The sequence below is a fragment of the Cetorhinus maximus genome, chromosome 2 (genome assembly GCF_964194155.1).
Source record: "Cetorhinus maximus chromosome 2, sCetMax3.hap1.1, whole genome shotgun sequence".
In the NCBI taxonomy this organism is placed as follows: domain Eukaryota; kingdom Metazoa; phylum Chordata; class Chondrichthyes; order Lamniformes; family Cetorhinidae; genus Cetorhinus; species Cetorhinus maximus.
In genome coordinates this window covers 172,052,630-172,072,263 of record NC_135880.1, presented here as the reverse complement: position 1 = coordinate 172,072,263, position 19,634 = coordinate 172,052,630, and the positions used below count along the sequence as shown (strand labels likewise).

The following is a 19,634-nucleotide window of genomic DNA, read 5'->3' as shown; positions in this document are numbered from 1 at the left end:
GATCACCCTTCCAGATTGTGCATGCATAACAACTCGTTACAGGTTAAAAAAATTCTCCTCATCTCCCCCAATGGTTGTTTTGCCAATGAAGTTAAATCTGTGCCCACTGGTTATGAGCTCTCCTGCCAGTGGAAACAGTTTCTCCCTATCTACCTGGTCCAAACCTCTGATATAAATCACAATTAGCTATAAATTGGAAATCTCCCTTACAACTGTGTGGGACACACTTACATAGTAGATAGAGGTGGCTGTGTTAGGATTATTAGCGCTAAGTAGGAGGGTGCTTTACTCCGTACTGAGCTACAGTGAGAATGGGTACTGACGCTGGTTATAAAAAGTAGAAGCACGCACTCTGTTCCCCACACTGACATCAGTTACCTCCAGGAGCACAAAAACACATCCAATTAAAGTAAAATAGCAAATTCCAATGTTGTTCCCTATTTCCACATTCAAAAGCAAAGGATTATTAGATTGGGAAAAGAGCACTGGATTTAAAAATGCTCAGCTGACAGGAATGCTGGGCCCTCACCAAGTCCTAACAGGTCAAGCCTTACCTTCACATTATCTTTTGTGTCTAATCCGGACATAAACTTCGGGAGCTGGCTCATAAAGCGGTCAGAGGCACTGCCCTGGAGGATTAAGAGTATAACATTTAATAGATCTTTACTGTGCAAATAACGTCAGTCAGGTTCACTCTTCAGTGGGATGCAGGAGTAAATGCCAGCTCGTATCCACAGTAATACATAAGATGCATCGCACAGATCATGTAACATAAGACATTAGTAGTGGCTCCTTGGGGGTGGGGTGGGGTGGGCATTACAAGGCTCTGAATGCTAGAGGTTTGAGTGACACAATGAATCCCAGATGCAAAGGCTGATCAGTATCTGGGTTCTGAGAATACCATAGCCTATATATCTAAGTATTAGAAAAGTTTATTCATTTAATTCTTAGCTTGATAGCCTTCATATTATTCACATCAGGTAATAGTTTAACCTGTTTACAAGAACATTATTCAAACGAGAGGCAGTATTGAAGCATATCACAATTTTTTAATTCTCCCAATGGTTTGAAGTTGGAAACATTGTACTAAATGTATGCGTCCTCCTTTTTTTCATTTGTTAATGGGATGTGGATGTTGCTGGTATGGCCAGCATTAATTGGTCATCCCTAATTGCCCTTGAGAAGGTGGTGGTGAGCCACCTTCTTGAACCGCAGCAGTCCCTGTGGTGTAGGTCCACCCACGATGCTGCTAGGGAGTTCCAGGATTTTGATCCAACAGCCATGAAGGAACGGCGACATGTTTCCAAGTGAGGATGGTGTGTAACTTAGAGGGGAATTTGAAGGTGGTGGTATATTCCCCTGTATCTGCTGCCCTTGTTCTTCTCGGTGGTAGAGTTTGTTGATTTTGGCAGGTACTGTTACAGGAGCTATGACAACGGTGCAGGGATATTTTGCCTTAAACTGAAACAACCAGTGTACCAGTTATTTTTAATTTTATTCTTGATATGGGCATTACCAGCTAGGTTGGAGTTTTTGACCATTCTTGATACCCTGTGATGATCGTGGTGGGCTGTCCTTTAAGTGAAGTGGTCAAGAAAATCACGCTTTGCTTCAAATATTCTCAGGGGAACTAGAGGTGGCAATAACTGCTGGTCTTGCCAATGATGCCCAGGTCTTGAGAATGAAGGTAAGCATTGCATTCGGTCCATGCAGTTTGTGCAAAGGGGTTGAGCTTTATAGCACTAACGCTCAATGCCACTGTGCCGTCCAGTTCTCCTCTCAGTTTCCAGTCTGAGTCTCATGGTGTAGAACGGAGGGAAGTGCCGGGGGGAGGCTGTGGTGTCCCCAAGCAGGGGGAGGGAAGATTAATTCTGACAGTATTTCATGCCTCCTCGAGCTGTCTAAAGGACTACAGCTGAAAACCTGGGAACATGCTGCCAGGTAGCAGTGAATGTCCTGGGGGACTAAAGAACTGGAACAATTTACCTCGGAAACAGAACTACTGTTTGTAAGACTGGTTTGTGCTGATCAAAAGGTTTTGTTTTGATATTATTATGATGCAAAATGATCAAGATTATATCACAAGGTATTTGACTAGAAAATCTAGTACTGACCCGAGTCAATTCAAGTGTCTTCTTTAACTGGAGTATGGCTTGAGAGATCTCTTCTCCTGGTGGTAGTAACTGAGAGCCTTCCCCGCCTAGCGAAAATCCTCCATACCTAGAGGACAAGATCAAATAAGTGGCTGGTTCTCTACTTGTAGAAGCGGAAATATCTTTGTCACAACAGGCTGTAGGAACACTGTGCTACATGGAGACCCAATGATCCTCAAATATCATTAGCTGATAGTCTAGTGAGATGTTGCTGTAGTAGTAATGTCACTGGGCTAGTAATCTAGAGATCCTGGCTAATGCTTGGGGACATGGGCTCAAATCCCACCAGCTGGTGGAATATAAAGCGAGTCTCTATGATAGTCACCATGCCAACTATCATTGATAGGTGTAAATCCTAAATGGTTCACAATATCCTTTAGGGAAGGAAATCTGCCTTCCTTACCAGGTTTGGCCTACATGGGACTCCAGAACAAAAGGCTGACTGTTAAATGCCCTCTGAACTGGCCCAGCAAGGCACTCAGTTGAAGGGCAATTAGAGATGATAAGCAAACACTGGCCTTGCCAGTAATGCCTACATCCCATGAAAGAATAAAAACTGACTTTGGGTACAAGTATGTTTGATGGTGGCACAGAGGAGTTTCATCCAGTCCTTCAGTTAGTGGCATTTCTTTTTTTAACTTGAGTAACTACTCAAATCTGAATTCGCTACTTTCCTCTTACCCAATGTATCTTATGGCCTGAATATTTCCCTCGTCGGGCGGACTCGGCGGGAGTGGGTGGGGACAGGCAGGGAGCCGACTGTCGCCCGCAATCGGTTCGGTGCTGTGATTTCACGCGGGCAGGCCAATTAAAGCCTGCCCTGCGTGGATCACGAGCGGCAGCGCTGAGCGTTACCTGTGCAGGCGGCGGGGAGGAGGGAGAGCCGGGCCTGGCATGCAGTTCGCACTTGCACGCAAAAGAGCGCTTCAATCTCCCTGAGTCATGGAGCTGCCTCAGGGAGATTGAAGCGCTTTTTGAAAAAATAAATAAAGACATTAAAAACTTAATGGAACAAGTCCCCAGATGTGACTGTGTCACATGAGATGGGACATGTTTTTCATTTCAAAATAATGTTTTTATTTAATTTGTATTAGCTTTAGGAAACCTCATCCCGGTTTCCTAAAAAATGTAAAGGCCGTTTGGCCTTTTCGCCTGCCCGCCAACCGTTAGGTTGGACGGGCAGTGTAAATTTCAACTTAATGAGCTCGTTAATGGCCTTAATAGGCCTTTCAATTATTGGCGGGTGGGCAGCCGACTCCGGCACGCGTCCGCCAAATGAAGTATTGGGTGAGTGCGCAATGACGTCAGGATGCACGCCCGACGTCACTGCGTGTCATATTACGTTCGTGCATGTCGGGTGCGCGCCCGCACTCCGAATGTAAAATTCTGGCCTATGAAACACTTTATGGAAGTAATGCACTGGGTCTGTATTTTTTATATATCCGCTCTTTGGATGCGAGTATCGCTGGCAAATGATTTATTGCCCATCCCAGCTGTCTTAGCAAAGGTGGTGATGAGCTGCCTTCTTGAACACCCTCAGCCCATGTTGTAGTGGTGCACCTACAGTGCTGTTGGGAGGGGGAGGTCCAGGATTTTTACCCAGAGACAGTAAAGGAACAAATAATGCGTATATAGGTTTGAGCTTTTGTGCAGTAATGCTTAGTGAGTTGACATAAAAGGACTTAAGGGCCCAATAAGCCCAAGTGCATGCAGGCTGCCCAATGCCTCTCCTGTCCCCCGTAAAGTATCACAGAGAGCGGGGGCAGGCGGGTAGGCAGCGGGAGAGCCACCTGCTGGATTTTATGTGCACCCCCTGCCTTCAAACCTACCAGAGATGGAGCATAAAATCCAGCCAAGAGTTAATGAGCAGAATTCAATGGAGCCAACAGGATCTTACCCATCAGCTGGACAGCCAACAAATGCCCCACACCACTTACTTTCGAGAAGGCCCACTGTATTAAATGCCAATTAGCCACTTAAGTGGGCAACAGCGGGTCTTCCCCAGAATCAAGGTCCCTGGGGGCTAAAGTCCCACCCCCTCCACAGCTACCGGCCAATCAGACGGCCAAAGGCAACAGGTGAGTGACGGTGGGAGGGGAGGGTTGCGGGGTGGAGGTCGCGGGCGAGGGGAGTGGGCAGCAAGGGCAATGGGGTGGCTCTCGCAGAGCCCCCTCCTTCCTGATGCTGAGGCCCTCGATCAAGAACTTAAGGGCCTCAACTGATGAAGGGACAGAAGGTCACCCACGGGCCTTCCCACCCTGGATTAATCGAGGCAGAGGCAGGAAGGCGGCGCGGTCCCCAATCATCATCCTTCCATCCGATTAAATGCTTCCTCTCACCAACCTCACCTCAGGGATGGGCATTAAATACTGCCCAACATTTCAGATTGATGCTCTTTCAGATTCTGATGAAAGGTCATTAACCTGAAATATCAACTCAGTTTTTCTCTCTCCACAGGTTCTGCCAGACCTACTGAGTATTTCCAGCACTTTCTGGTTTTAATTCAGATTTCCAGCACCTGCAGTATTTTATCCTTAGTTGGGAGCCATTGTCTGACTTGGGGGAAGGTGGCAACTTGAAGAATGAGGTCGACTATAAAAATAACATAATTTGACAAATGTGGAGGCAGCCTGCCATGCTAAAAGTTATTTCCATTATACATGTCTTCTTGAGCACGTCACTAACAACGTGATCCAGTAACGTGATGGAATTGTCACACAAAAGGCAGTAATGAAAACTGCTGAAAGCAAGAACAACAGACCAACAATGAATAGCCTGGAAAGACTGAAGAACTAACTATAATGTTTCATAAATATAGCTGACAATTCCAATACACCCTAATACATTCGCATCCTGTGGGAAGGGCTTTTGCACAGTATGGTTTTCGAAGGAGTGATAACCAAGTGATAAAAGGATACCATGTGAGTCCAACTATTACTCTGCTACATGGTCACTTCAGAACAAACTTTGCTTTACTCCCCCAAAATTATTCTGTAAGTTCTGAAAACAGTACCAGTTGAGAGGCAGAACAAGATAAATTACTTATTAACCTACCTGAACTCGTTCACCCACATTTTGTTCTTTAAACTGTTAAAAACAAAATCAGAATAAAGAATTGAAACACTTGGCACGGGAAGGCAAACACAAATTAAACGCGAAACACTCCCAATCGAAAGCTCAGTTGCAACTTTTTTTGCTTTTTCCCCACTACATTACATCAGTGACAACAATCCAATTTTAAATGATTTTCACTTTACCTTCTCCCGATGATTTGTGCATAGGTTTTCACAAGGTAATCTGACACGTTCCTGCCTGACAGGTTCTGCAGGATGTCTGTAGAGTTCAGTTTAATCTAGAAAGGGAGGGAAGAAAAATAGTTGATGTTTTCAATGATTCCAAAGTTGCTGATTATATGCCTACACCTTTTTTAGGGTGTTATATTTATTCCCCTTCATTTTAAATATAACAAAACTCCTGACGCTAATGTTAAAAGCTACTTGTTAAGCAAGTAACGACGTTGTTCCCTTTGAAATTTGGTATTCTTGTGGCTCTATCCTGATGAGTGCAAGATGAAAAGCTTTGACAGAATGTCTGTTTTAACAGCAATACTCAAGTTCCGAAGCCACTGTTGCAATGCAGGAAATGTGGCAATTTGCACACAGCAAACTCCTACAAACAGCAATGCCCTGATGACCTGATAATACGTTTTTTTTGTATGATGTTGATTGATGGATAAATATTGGTCAGGGCATTAGGGAATAACTCCTCCACTCCTCTTTGAAATAGTGCTAATGGGATCTTTTACGTCCACCTCTGGGGGCAGACACGGCCTCGCTTTAACATCTCATCTAAAAGATGGAGCTTCCAACCGTGTACTAATATTCATCCAGCTGTGTGTGGTTGGAATTACATAAAATGCAGGAAAGATGAACCTTCACATAGGTATAAATCTATGGGTGTGTTACGCACCAGTTTGGACAATGCTGGTGTAAAATCAGGACCATAGTCACATCAATGCAGCCAGTACAGCAAATCTTATGGTACAAAAAGTACCATGTTACTTATACTGCTGCAGGTGAAGGAAGACATTGATGTTTCTTGTGAAAGATTTTTTCTCACCAAAATGCTCCTCTCCTTTTTGTTACTCTAAAAAGTGTAACTGCGCAATTTCAAGCATTCCTGCCTGACCTAGTGATATCATGTGACTGCACAATAGGTAAAAGTTAGCTGATTATTTGGGGCTCTTCATTTGCAGACATATCATTTATGCAAGCCATATTTAGATTCAGTTGAAGCTGTGTGATCATTAAATCAATCAATGTGTTTAAGCCACAACAGTTTGAAAAATACCAGACATGTATCTGGCTGTTACAGTACTGTAAGCAAAATGGCTCATTCTCAGACCTGAGGAGGAGGAAGTCCACCAGCGGCTGCAGGGCAGTCGGGGAGCATCTTCTTTACCGCGTTATCACTACACCGACACGACGGGGAAGGATTATCCATTGTCCAGTTTCCATCAAGGAAGACGTCCATTATAGAATCCGAAACAGAAGGAGTTACCCATTCTTCAACTGTAGGCTCACAGGGATTATTCCTAAGACGAGCACAAACCAAAGACACAGCCATTTATCTTCACGTCCCATTCTTCAGACATATAGCACAGTCTAATCCCATGGGCAAAATTTATACCTTGGCGGGCGGGCGAGCGCCTGACCCGCCTGAGTGTAAAATGACCCGTGTTGATGTAGGGCAAGTGTCCCAATGTCAACGCGCAGCAACATTTCGTTCGGCGGGCACGCGCTGGAGTCGACAGCGCACCCACTGACAATTAACAGGCCTGTTAAGGCCATTAAAGAATCAATGAAATAGAATTTTTCGCTGCCATTCCAACCTAACGGTAGGCGGGCACGCGCAAATGCCAAGCGGTCTGCACTTTTTAGGAAACCTCATCCACGGGTGGGATGAGGTTTCCTAAAGCAAATAAAAACAAAATAAAAATTTTTAAATTGAATTAATAACATGTCCCTGCTGAGTGATTGAGTCACATGAAGGGACATGTTTCATAACATTTTAAATTTCTTTATTTTTTTTAAACTTCTTTATCTCCATGAGCCAGCTCTGTACCTCAGGGAGATTTTCAAGTGCTCACTCGTGCGCATGCGTGACGTTCGCGCTTGCACTGATGACCCTTTAATGACCCCCTAAGGGAAGAAATTCTCCTCATGTCCATCTTAAATGGGAGACCCCTTATTTTTAAACTGTGCCCTCTAGTTCTACATTCTCCCATGAGAGGAAACATTGTCCCAGCATCTATCCTGCCAAGTTCCCCTAAAATCTTATACGTTTCAATAAGACCACTTCTTATTCTTCGAAACACCAGTGAGTATAGGCCCAACCTGCTCAACCATTCCTCATAAGACAAACCCCTTCATCCCAGGAATCAGCTCAATGAACCTTCCCTGAACTTCTTCCAATGCAACCATATCCCTCAAGCAAGGAGATCAATACCATACACAATAATCTAGGTGTGGTCTCACCAATGCCTGTACACCTGGAGCTGTACTCCATTTCCCTGCAATAATGGCCAACATCCCTCTGTACTGCAGCATTCTGCAGTCTTTCTCCATTGAAATAATATTCTGATTTTCTATTCTTCCTGCCAAAGTGGACAACCTCACATTTTCCTACTTTATACTCCATCTGTCAATTTTTTACCCACTCACTTAACCTATTACTCCCTTTGCAGACTCTTTGCATCCTCCTTATATCTTGCTTTCCTACCTATCTTTGTATCATCAGCAAATTTGGCTAAAATATGGTCGGTCCCTTTATCCAAGTTGTTAATATAGATTGTAAATAGTTGAGGCCCCAGAACTAATCCCTGTGGGCTCTCCACTAATCACAGTTTGCCTACCTGAAAATGATCCACTTGTCCCAACTCTCTGTTTCCTGTTAGTTAGCCATTCTTGGTCCCCCTTCATCCATCGTGTTTGTTACATTCTCAAAGAACTCCAATAAATTTGTCAAACATGATTTCCCTTTCACAAAGCCACGTTGACTCTGCCTGATTGCACTATGATTTTCTAAATGTCCTGCTCCTATCCCCTTAATAATGGATTCTAGTATTTTTCCAATGACAGATGTTAGACTAATTGGCCTGTAGTTTCCTGCTTTCTGTCTCCTCCTTTCTTGAGTAGTGGTGTGACCTTTACAGTTTTCCAATACACTTGGACCTTTCCAGAATCTAGGGAATTTGTGTAGGGCAGTAGCTTTCAAGGCACGCTATTATGGGAGGTGGGTTGCACTTGAAAATGGCTGCAACATATGACCTTCAATAACTGAGTCAAAGCCAAATTTGAACTGTTTTTAGACCCTCGCTCCACGTGAAGTCCAACAGGTGCATTTAGGATACATTTTTTTAAAATCGGCAATGTACTTACCAAATAGGGTTCCCTTTCATACACCGAGTGCCAAATCCTGGTTTATTAACAAGAGAGTCAAGCAGTTTTTCTGTGTTCTCGTTTCCAGGGGCATCATTACTGTGAAGAGGTTATACAGGAAGATTAATTACCTCTAATCAAGTTGTGCCAGCAGTAGACACAGTGTCACCAAAATCTATCTTATCCCTTTTATAACTTTATCATGTCATTTCTTGTGTCCCTTTACCAATTCTCTTCTTCCATTTAATTGGCTAGGTCTTCAATTTCAAACAGGCAGGGATCAATATCACCGGTGTGTAGAAGGCGGATGTGCCCATGGCTGCTCTCCATTACTGTCTTGGTGAGCGTGTGCATGATTATGTTTGATTAGTAGGAGGGCCTGTTGACATGCATCTTGTGTGTCTGCCTACCGCCAGTGACAAAATCACCCCTTTCCTGTAACATTTCTGCCCGTTGCCATTTTAACGGGGCTGTTTGTTTCTTTTTGGCAGCTAAGGCACCTGACTCGTAACTCAGGCAAATTTAGGGTGCTATGATGTCATTAGGATAGTATTTTAACCGCTGACTGATCAGAGAACTGTTGTAGGGTGGCCGAGATGTGCTATTAATGTTAGAGTTGATCTGCAGACACTTCTTGGGTGGAAACATCAAGTTTATTTACAATATTCTCAGCAGCAACTACACATGTGCTTTCAACTCCAACTCTATCTCTACACTGACTGTGGCGGTAGTCCCACGCTACTTTCCTATTGGTTACTATAGATCATGTGATCTTCCAGAACACGTATCATTCTTAAAGGTACATTGCACACTAAATAAAACCACAATTACTACAAGAACCTTCCACGGACACCCCACTCAGTGAAACCTGCCAAGCAAGAAGCGGAGTAGCTAAAATTGTTAAAATGTCAACTCATCTATGTACTAGTGTTTCTTCAGGCCTCACAAGGAAAGTCCGGGCTTCTGCTATCCTGCGATTCCCCCTACATTCTCCTGGGGGAGATGGTGGCATAGAGGTAATGTTACTAGACTAGAAATCCAAAGGCCTTGGCTAACACTCTGAGGGTACTGGTTCAAATCCAACCATCCCTGCACCCCCACAACCACATCAGCTGGAGGAATTTAAATTCAATGAATAAATGAATAAAAGCTAGTCTCAACAATGGTGACCATGAAACTTATCATTGATTGTCATAAAAACCCATCTAGTTCTAATACCCTTTAGGGAAGGAAATCTGCTGTCTTTACCTGGCTTGGTCTACACGTGACTCCAGACCCACAGCAATGTGGTTCATTCTCAACTGCCCCCTGAAATGTCCTAGCAAGTCACTCAGTTCAAGGGCAATTAGGGCTAGGCAACAAATGCTGAGCCTTGCAGATGATGCCCACATCCTATGAAAGAATGAATTTTTAAAAACCACCAGCAACCCCCATTCCACCCATGAGACCCTGCTCCTGCAACTTGCCCGACACTGATCTCTCTTTCAGGCACCTAGCTGGATGGCTGAATGTAAACGAGTCCCAGGAGATAAAACAGCCCAGGCCTCAAATTAATGTCATATGGGAGGGCGAAGGAGGTTGTTGCCCATGCAGCCCAATGCCTGGCCAGCTAAACTCTCTTCCCTTTCCCAGAACCCTGATGTCCTTAGCACAAGTTTGCTAAGTTTGGAAGGGTTAGCCAATATAGTCCCAGCTCTGAAGAAAGGTAATACGGACTCGAAGCATTGACTGTTTCTCTCTCCACAGATGCTGTCAGGCCTGCTGAGTTTTTTCCAGCGTTTTCTGCTTTTATTACAGATGATCAATCAGGCAGAAGTTTGACTTAACGTTTCAAGTGTTTTGGAACAGCAGGGTGTAAGCTAATAGAGAAAGTGTCTATGAGAAACCAATGTTGGGACCATGAAGGAGGATTTATCCCCACTTAATTCTTCACAGCTGTTGTTTTGTTTGACAAGCCATTGTCTGCCCTAAACACATTGCGCACCAGTGACCACAGCAATGGTTCTTCTTGATCTCGCTTTAGCCATTCCCTTTGTTTTGCTGTGATGAGTTGTGACTGGCCATAATTGAAGGCGTACCTAATGAAAGTGTACTGCTCATCATACATCCAGGGGTGCAGCTCCAAGCTGGGATATTTACCGAACGGGGGCACAATCAGGCTGAACACCAGCGCTATGCACACAAACACAGCAGGCAGGACAATCTGGAAAACAGGAAAGGCACAGAATTTCTTCAGACTAATGCAAAAACCAGGTTGCACGATTATACACTACCGAGCAATATCGCATGGAAGCTGCATTAGGGCTGCACTGCCTCTCCCCCTCCTCCCTGTGCTGACAAAATGAGCTCTTTTCGCTTGACAACAGGACCCAATGAAGGCAGGGCTGCCAGTGACGATGGAACTTGGAGCTGACCAAGAGCCCAGAATTGGAGGAGCGCAGAAATCTCAGAGATTGTAGGAATGGAGAAGGTGACGGAGGCAGGACAGGTCTTAGTACAAGTCGGTTCAGCAGCGTGGCAGCCTCTTGATGCTCCTAACAATGTTGCATGTTGTGGGGGCACAGGTTTCCCTTGCCCACCTAGGAGTGTTAATACGATTGTCGTGGTGTGTGGTAAATGGGTGCACCTGAAAATGGCCTTCGACAGTCGCCCAGATCAATCAGGCCCTCACTCCTGTTTACACCTCCACTAGGCCTCACCTGCTCTGCTAACTGCATTCTAACACTGGAAAGGCTATGGAACTTAACAGGCCCCTGAATAGAACAATCACACAGGCTGCGGTTGGGCAATCTCAACACAATGGCCAATAGCATAGAAGTCACCCTATTTCGGTAATTTTATTTGAAGAAGCCAGAACAGTGAGCAATGTGAACATTAACGCCCTCCTGAGGTTGGAGTTGAGGCAGAAGTCTACAAAAAAATACAGGGCCTGCCGATGTTCAACGCTTGGCGGCTAAGGTGGGATTTAATTACAAAGAGTTATAAAGATGTGCAATTTCCCAGTTTGATACCCACTGCCCATCACCAACTAATTCATAGACTTGTCCCCCTGAAGTAACAAGGCCACACAGTCCCTTTAATGCTACCTGGGCCCAAAAACTGAGCTGATTTCACCATTCACAGTAATGCAGTGAGGCTGGGTTTTGAATCTGCCCTACCATCAGTTGTCTTGACTGTGGCCAAGTCTCACCTGAGCAAAGATTCCTTTCCTGCTGCGCTTGGCATAAATCAGTCTCTTCCAGAACAATGCCACAAACTGTTGCCGAAAAAGATTCCAGCCCTTGACTGAGTAAGATCCTTTCCCATCCATCCCACTCAGCAAGTCCGTTTCCCGGGCCTCTGCAAACAAGAACAATTGTTTTTACTCATTGTGCACCTTTAACTGCATGCCAAGGTCAAAACAAAAGCAATTCAAGAATCTGCTTGTCACTCACCAGATAAATCAATGTTCTTGAAGCACAGAAAATAAAATCAGCACCAATAAAGGGCATGTAAGAACGTCTGATAAATAAAAACTTGCATTTGTATGGTGCCTTTTACATCACGGGACATTCTATAGTGCTTTACAGCCAATGAAGTGTCGTTACCGTTATAATGTAGGAAGATGCAACCGTCAATTTGCGCACAGCAAGTTCTCACAAACAGCAATATGATAATGATCAGATAATCTGAGTTAGTGATGTTGGCTGACCGATAAAGGTACTGGCTGTGGAATTGTTAACGCCCACCCGAGTGGACTGACAATGGCTTGGTTTAACATCTCATCTGAAAGACGGCACCTCCTGCAGTACTGCATTGAACATTATGAGCGGTTTGAAGAGAGTGGATAGGGAAGAACTGAGAACATTTTTTTCCCTAAATTCAATCTGCTACAAAGCTACTGGATAGATCAACATCAGCAATGGGCTATTCATGGTTTCATTTTCAATCTGTTCTTTGCACTTAATCTCTGTAATCACCAGAAAATAAGGAGTTGAGAGTTAACATCCATGGACAAGTATGCTGCATAATCGTGCCAATGAAGAAACTTCATGACGACTGAATTATAGAGTTAGCATTGTTTAAAATTTTGAGCTCCTGATCTAAATACGCACCAATAAAATAGATTTGTAGGATAACTGTGGAGAAAGGGAAGCTGAAGGGGTCTTAAACAAGATTTGCATACGAATTGCACCACTTCTCCTAGTAATCTGGAGTCACATTACAAAAATGTGCATTTAAACTATCCTGATTACGTCAAACTACATAGGGATGATTTTTCTCTACCCTACACCTTCAAAATAGCACCTGATAAGTACACGTACCAAAGATGGAAAATGGATGCATTTCCTTTGCCCCATTTTGCTCCTGAATTCTGCTCGCCATGACCTTCCTCTCTATGGCTTGATAGATGGCTACACCTCAGAGGGATTTACACTCGGATTTCCCTTAATAGTCTCAGCTACAGTTTGGAGTAAACTCTACCCCCTTTCCTATAATAACCTAGTCTTACTGATCCTTAAACTGGTGTTTAAAGCATTACAGGCAAGAAACTGGTCCACGCTGTGCCCATTTTCCAGGCAGGAAACATGGACAAAGGCGACAAATTTTGCAGGGCCCTGCCCAATGTCATACTGCTGTGCCAGCTCCCTCCCAAGATAACTGGCAGAAGTACCCGGACAGATGTTTGGGATACTACCACAATCCTAGCCATTTGCAGGCGATGGCACCTTTAAATTAACATGAAGGTCACGGAGTGTACACAGTAAAGTAAAAACCCACTGGGTAGCTCTTCAAAGGGCCAGCATAGGCCAAAAGGCCATCGTCCATGTAGCATTATTGCAAGACATCCACAGTTTTCCAGATAAAATCATGGTCCATTTTCTGCAGGAAACAAAACCCTGGATCTCTCACACTGTATTTTAAATATATCTGCTGCTTCAATGGTGCTGCTGCTGCTTTCAAATTTACTTATGTTCCCATCTATGTGTCTAATAGAATCCAACTGATCCATGGTAGCGATACTAGCAGGAAATCCCAGTGCTGCAAAGCTTCCCTCAGCTTCAATGCTCTACACTCACGGTCAGCACTGCTTGGGGGAAGCTCAGCCCTTGTACACCTTATAAAGGTGCAAGTGGTAATGCGCCTTTGGTTTAAGGCAGACGCGCAGGCCACAATGTGTATCATTTTCCAACTCCGCGCTTACCTGGATCACCATCGGAGTCATTGACGTCAGCAGCATCGTCATCATCAGTAAACGGTCTCAGGCAACTCTGCCTGTCCACAAACCTTGATCTCCTGTTGCGGCAGGCTGGAATCAGACCATCTGAAATGAAACCACATTTACTGGTTAGATCAGCTTTGAACAAGCAAGAACCAATACACAAGCCAGTATTTCTTTTTAAAAAATCGGAAGTGCTAATGGATGCGATTGAGTGACTCACTAGTGTTTGGTTTCTTGTTGAGGACGCATTCAAGAACTTTACCTTGACCAAGCACTATGCATGGCAAAATGTTTGCAGTCATTATGCCTAACCTTATGCGGGCCAGTTAACTCAGTTGGCTAGATGGCTAGTTAGTGGTTCAGAATAATGCCAATAGTATGGGTTCGATTCCCGTTCTAGCTGAGGTAAACTTGGGACCTGCCTCCTTGCCCTGTCCCTTAGAGTGGACGGCAATGGCAAACCACCACTGACAAAAAAAAACTGCTAAGAAAACAGCTCAGGATGACGTATTGACAATGAGACAAGGGCCTGCCTTAAGGCAGGGCACACATGAATAGTCATACAGGTCTACAACACAGAAAAAAAGCCCTTCCCCCATCGAGTCTGCGCCAGTCAAACAAGTACCTAACCGTTCTAATCTCATTTTCCAGCCCATAACCTGGTATGCCATGGCATCGCAAATGCACATCCAAATACTTCTTAAATGTTATGAGGGTTTCTGCCTCTACCACCCTTTCAGGCAGTGAGTCCCAGATTCCCACCACACTCTGGGTGAAAAAATTCTTCCTCACATCCCCCCTAAATCTCCTGGCCCTTACCTTAAATCTATGCCCCCCGATTATTGATCCCTCCACCAAGGGGAAAAGTTCCTTCCTGTCTATCCTATCTATGCTCCTAAGCGTAGAAAATAGAGCTTATAGATATTTTTAGAACACAAATACATTATGTACAATTCTGAAAGTTGAGCTTGTGATAGAAAAGGTGCATTGGATTACAGCAGGCAGAGTCCAGAGCAGGTTACCTGAGGTTTCTGCATCTACTCCATTATCTTCAGCAACCTTTAGGAATATCTGCAAATAAAAATGACAAAGACATAAAAGACCTGTGCTTCTGCTCAATTTGCAACAAGCATCTGGAAGGCTGATGATACGGTAACTTACAGACGAACTCGGACTCTGGACAGGCTTGTTCTGAGAAGTCTGGCACCATTTAGTTGCGCTGGTTTGGCAGTGCTGGGCAGGTTTTGTCTCCACAGCAGCACAAACTTTTATAAGTTTTATAAGTAGTATTTTTGTACTTGTAGCTCAGCTTTCATTGAAGGTGAGAACAGAGGGAATAAGTGCAAAGTAGTAATCAGGGAGGCAATAATGTAATTGTGTGGTCGGCAGTGACACCCTACCACCCCCATCGCCTTCAAGATAAAAAGTGACGTATAGGATGAGATTGGCCCTACAAATCCTCCAGTTTAATTCCATTTTAAATCTTTCAGTGTTTGTCATTATGACTTCTCCTTCCTTGTAACTACATGATGTATATCCCAAGTGAGGGCCAAACTCACAGAGGGGATGAGCAACAATCACCAGCACAGTTGGGATATAAACCACATCTCATGGGCCTGCATAAAGTATTTGCTTTATATAGTAGTGCTAAAAAATAACCGTGTCATGTTGATTAAGGGAAACGTTTTTCTGGTCTACTGTATTCCTGCATGGATTAGCGTATGTTCTGTGATGTGAGTTCAGAATATTGGTGTTTTGAAGTTTTTCTCAAGAAATTTTCAAATAGAGTTCATTATTCAAGCGTATTAGTGCCCTTGTCGGGTGGGCTCGGCGGTGGCGGGTGGGGGCAGTTGGGAAGATGACCACCGCCCATGATCGGGGCCGGACTGCGATTTCACGCTGGCATGCCAATTAAGGCCCACCCAGCGTGAAACACGAGCAGCAGTGCTCAGTGCCGCCTGTGTAGTGGGGTGGGGGAAAGAGGGCCAGCGTGAACTTTGCACATGCAGCGGGTGTGCACCGGAAAAGCTCCGAGGCACAGAGGTGCCTCAGGAAGATGAACGTTTTTCAAAATAAAGAATAAAGATTTTTAAAATGTTATATAACATGTCCCGTCATGTGACTCTGTCACACGAGCAGGGACATGTTATTAATTAAATTTTAAAATTTTGATTTTGTTTTTTTTTGCTGTTGGAAACCTCACCCCGCCCGTGGATGAGGTTCCCTAAAAAATATAAAGCCCTCTTGGCCTTTTCGCCTGCCCACCCAGGAAGGTTGGAAGGGCAGCGAAACTTCCTCTCAACTAGCTTTTAATGGCCTTAATAGACCTTTTAATTGTCGGCGGGTGCGCCAACCGAAATATCGCGCGAGTGTGTGCTGACGTAGGGACGCTCGCCCGATGTCATCGCGCATCATTTTACGCTCGACTGGGTTGGGCGCGCGCCCGCCTGCCGAGCTAAAAAATTCTCCCCTATATGCTTCAAAATGAAATCCTCTTGAATTTTCTCCACATAACTCCTCAGAATTCAAATTGGGGTCCGTACCTTAGGCACTATTAACTTTCCTCTTCCTCACCAAGCGACGCTCCTCACGTGTCAACAGTGAGTGTTGTCAGGGTATTTGACAATGAGGTCATCACAGATGAGTCCAAATTCTGCCCTCAAACAAAACTCTCAATAAAAGACACTGGATGGCTACCTGGAATGGAAACTGCAGCTGATAGTGCCTCACATAAGTCTAAGAACCAACAATAACCGCCGAGGCTGAAATCAGCTAATTCAGCACTGATTTGAGATCAGACATGGTCACATGTTCTGAATAGCTCCAAATTCCAACGCTAACTAAACAAACGATCTATCAGAGGACACCCTAACTGCACTATTTTCACGATAGTGACAAAAGGCACAATAAAATGTAGCCAAAAGTTGTCCTCATCACTGTTGACTGCCTGAATAGCTGATGTTTGGGGTAAAACAAAATACGCAAGAGAGAAACTGAAATTCTTACTTCTTCCAGGGTCGTGTCAGAGATCCCATAGCTGGAAATTCCAAGGTCAGACAGTCTATCATCGATCTCATGGAAAAGTTCCACAAAAGCCCCATCCTTAGCAGCCTCATAAGGTAACACATATGTCAGTTCATGGCCAATATCTTCAACCAAGCGAGCCTTGGGGATGTGTTTCAAGATCAGATTAGAAATGGCTGAAACATCTGGAAAATGAAAAGCAAAAACAAGGATTTATTCATGAGTTATTCGATACCGGTGAAGCACGTCCTGGACAATATCAATCGCACCAGCATTATTATTATTTCTTTAATAAACCCTTAAATGGGTTCAGAAGGCCACATCTTCCTCTGATTAAAGGCGAGGTGTGAGGGGGCAGTTGGTCACAGCCAGAAGGAGTGATGTGAAGCCAGGAGGAGCAGAGATCATGCCCAACTGAGATATCGGGCAGGCAAATTATTGGCCCCGTTACGCAACTAACATTCGTCAACTTTAGCTGCAAGGCCGAATGAGAAGCCCTACGTGACATGACCCCCTTCTCTCCCTACTGAGGAAATGTCTAACCTGCATCAAGTATATTCTCCATGATAGAAATGAAGAAACACTATAACTACCAAGTAATAGCAACATGCTCTGTGCCATTTAGCTGCTCATGTATGTGAGCTGCTCATTCTAAGCAGGTCTGCTTAACTGGTATTTGTTAGGTTTTGCTTACCTATTGTTATGGTATCACTTTCTTGATCACTGCCAAGCCCAGCATCAGAGCTACTTTGAGAAACACTGTCCTCCTGTGAAAGAGGCCAACAGAGTGGATACCCATCAGTCCAATGAGTTAACATGGAGACAGCAACAATCCCTTGTTGCACATTCACCATTATATTATAAAAAAGATACAGAGGCACAGGAGAGGATGCAAAACAAAAAGATTTACAAGGAGAATATCAGGAATGCAGAGGTATACTCAACAGGAGAGGATATGTATCTCTGGGTCTCTTTTCTCTTGAAAAGGGAAGGTTGAGGGGTGACCTAATAGAGATCTTAAAAATTATGAAAGGCTTTGATAGAGTAGACAGAGAAAATGTTTCCACTTGTAGGAAAGAGCAGAGCTAGTGGTCCTCAATATACGATAGTCACCAAAACATCCAAAAGGGAATTCAGAAGAAACCTCTTCACCCAGAGAGTGATGAGAATGTGGAACACACTACCACACTGAGTGGCTGAAGCAAATCCTATTGATGCATTCGAGGAGAGGTTAGATAAGCATATGAGGGAGAAGGGAATAAAGAATTATATTGATAGGGTTAGATGAGGAAAGATGGGAGGAGGCTCGAGTGGAGTATCAATGCCGACAGGGACTGGTTGGGCTGAATGCCCTGTTTCTGTGCCCTACATCTGATGTAATACTGCGTAAGTGTCATTTACCTTCTTCAAATATGACATGGTGCTGCTACTGTTTCTGCAGGAGCTGAGAGATGGCTCCAAATCTTTCTTGACCAGGGTGAGGTAGTAGCCTGTTCCCAACTGGTTCTTTAGGTACAGCGATGATCCACAACAGCATAGCTTGCCATTAGAAATAATGGCAATCCGGTCTCCCAGCATATCTGCCTCATCCATATGATGCGTGGAGAGGATAATGGTCCGACCTGGGAAAGGAAATAGATTTAGATATTTCCCCAACTCAACATAACTTAGCATTCATTGCTCCCCTGAAGTCATCTTGTATAAATCCGCAGGCTTGAAAATAATGACTGTAATTAACCTCACTCATCACTCAGTAAAAAAAAAACTTATTGTTACCATCACTCAGTAAACGTGCATTGATTACTTGTACATCTTTCAACAAGGGTGTGATATTCCCACAAGATTATCACACACTATCTACTATGATAATCATTGTAAGCAAATAAATGCATTTTAACCTGATTTAAACCATACACGGTTGAAGTTTATAAGCACGTCCTTAGTACTTGGCTCACAGGCCAAATATATTAACTGGTTTGTGTATCCTGACAAAGCCTTTGTTTCAAGTTGGAGTGTGGGTTCTGATTTCTACACCATTCCTTGGCACTTAAAGCCTTCTTTCAATAACTCATTAGTACTGAAAACACTTACATCAATATTGGCAAACGTTAAATCATCTATCAGCCAAGTCCTACGCTTTTAATTAATTTTCATGAAAGACCAGGGAAAGATCCAAAGAATTCAAGCGGGAGGGATTGGATTCATTGCAATTCAGTCCTTGGCAATATGCAGCAAGAGCTTTAGAAAGCTAGAAAGACTTGCATTTATACAGCGCCTTTCGTGACCTCAGGACATTGCAAAGCGCATTACAGCTAATTAAATATTTTTGAAGTCACTGTAATAATTTGTGCACAGATAGCTCCTACAGACAGCACTGTGATAATGGCTGGATAATCTGTTTTTTTAAGTGATGCTGACTGAGGGATATATATTGCCCAGGACACCTGGGAGAATTCCCCTGCCCTTCTTTGAAACAGTGACATGGGATCTTCTACGACCAGCTGAGCAGACAGAGCCTCTGGGCAGAATTTTACGGCCCCATTTTGGCGAGGATGGGGGCGGGGCTATAAAATGCAGCGAGCCGTTCCAAAGTCCATTGACTTCGGCGGGAACATAAAATCCCGCTGGCATAAAATTCCGCCCTCTGTTTATCATTTCATCCAAAAGGTGACACCTCTAACAGTGCAGCACTCCTTTGATACTGCACTAGTGTGTCAGCTCAAATTTCTATTCTGAAATCTTTGGAGCAGTAATTGAACCCACAACCCTCTGGCTCCAAGGCATGAGTGCTACTAATGTTATATTCACACCAAA

The 19,634-nt window shown here is 44.0% G+C and overlaps 1 protein-coding gene across 1 annotated transcript in view; it reads right to left on the bottom strand.

The window, feature by feature from the left end:
* Positions 1-19,634, bottom strand: part of LOC144699678 (phospholipid-transporting ATPase ABCA1-like) — a 159,556-nt gene that overhangs the window by 31,159 nt on the left and 108,763 nt on the right. The window contains exons 23-35 of the mRNA XM_078570819.1: positions 18,222-18,442; positions 17,515-17,587; positions 16,803-17,005; positions 14,819-14,867; positions 13,779-13,898; positions 11,784-11,932; positions 10,672-10,796; positions 8,594-8,692; positions 6,558-6,747; positions 5,411-5,505; positions 5,208-5,240; positions 2,115-2,220; positions 555-629 (exon numbers count right to left, since the gene is read on the bottom strand). Of these exons, the coding sequence (XP_078426945.1) occupies positions 555-629; positions 2,115-2,220; positions 5,208-5,240; positions 5,411-5,505; positions 6,558-6,747; positions 8,594-8,692; positions 10,672-10,796; positions 11,784-11,932; positions 13,779-13,898; positions 14,819-14,867; positions 16,803-17,005; positions 17,515-17,587; positions 18,222-18,442 (1,538 nt within the window). The remainder of the gene's footprint in view (positions 1-554; positions 630-2,114; positions 2,221-5,207; positions 5,241-5,410; positions 5,506-6,557; positions 6,748-8,593; positions 8,693-10,671; positions 10,797-11,783; positions 11,933-13,778; positions 13,899-14,818; positions 14,868-16,802; positions 17,006-17,514; positions 17,588-18,221; positions 18,443-19,634) is intronic.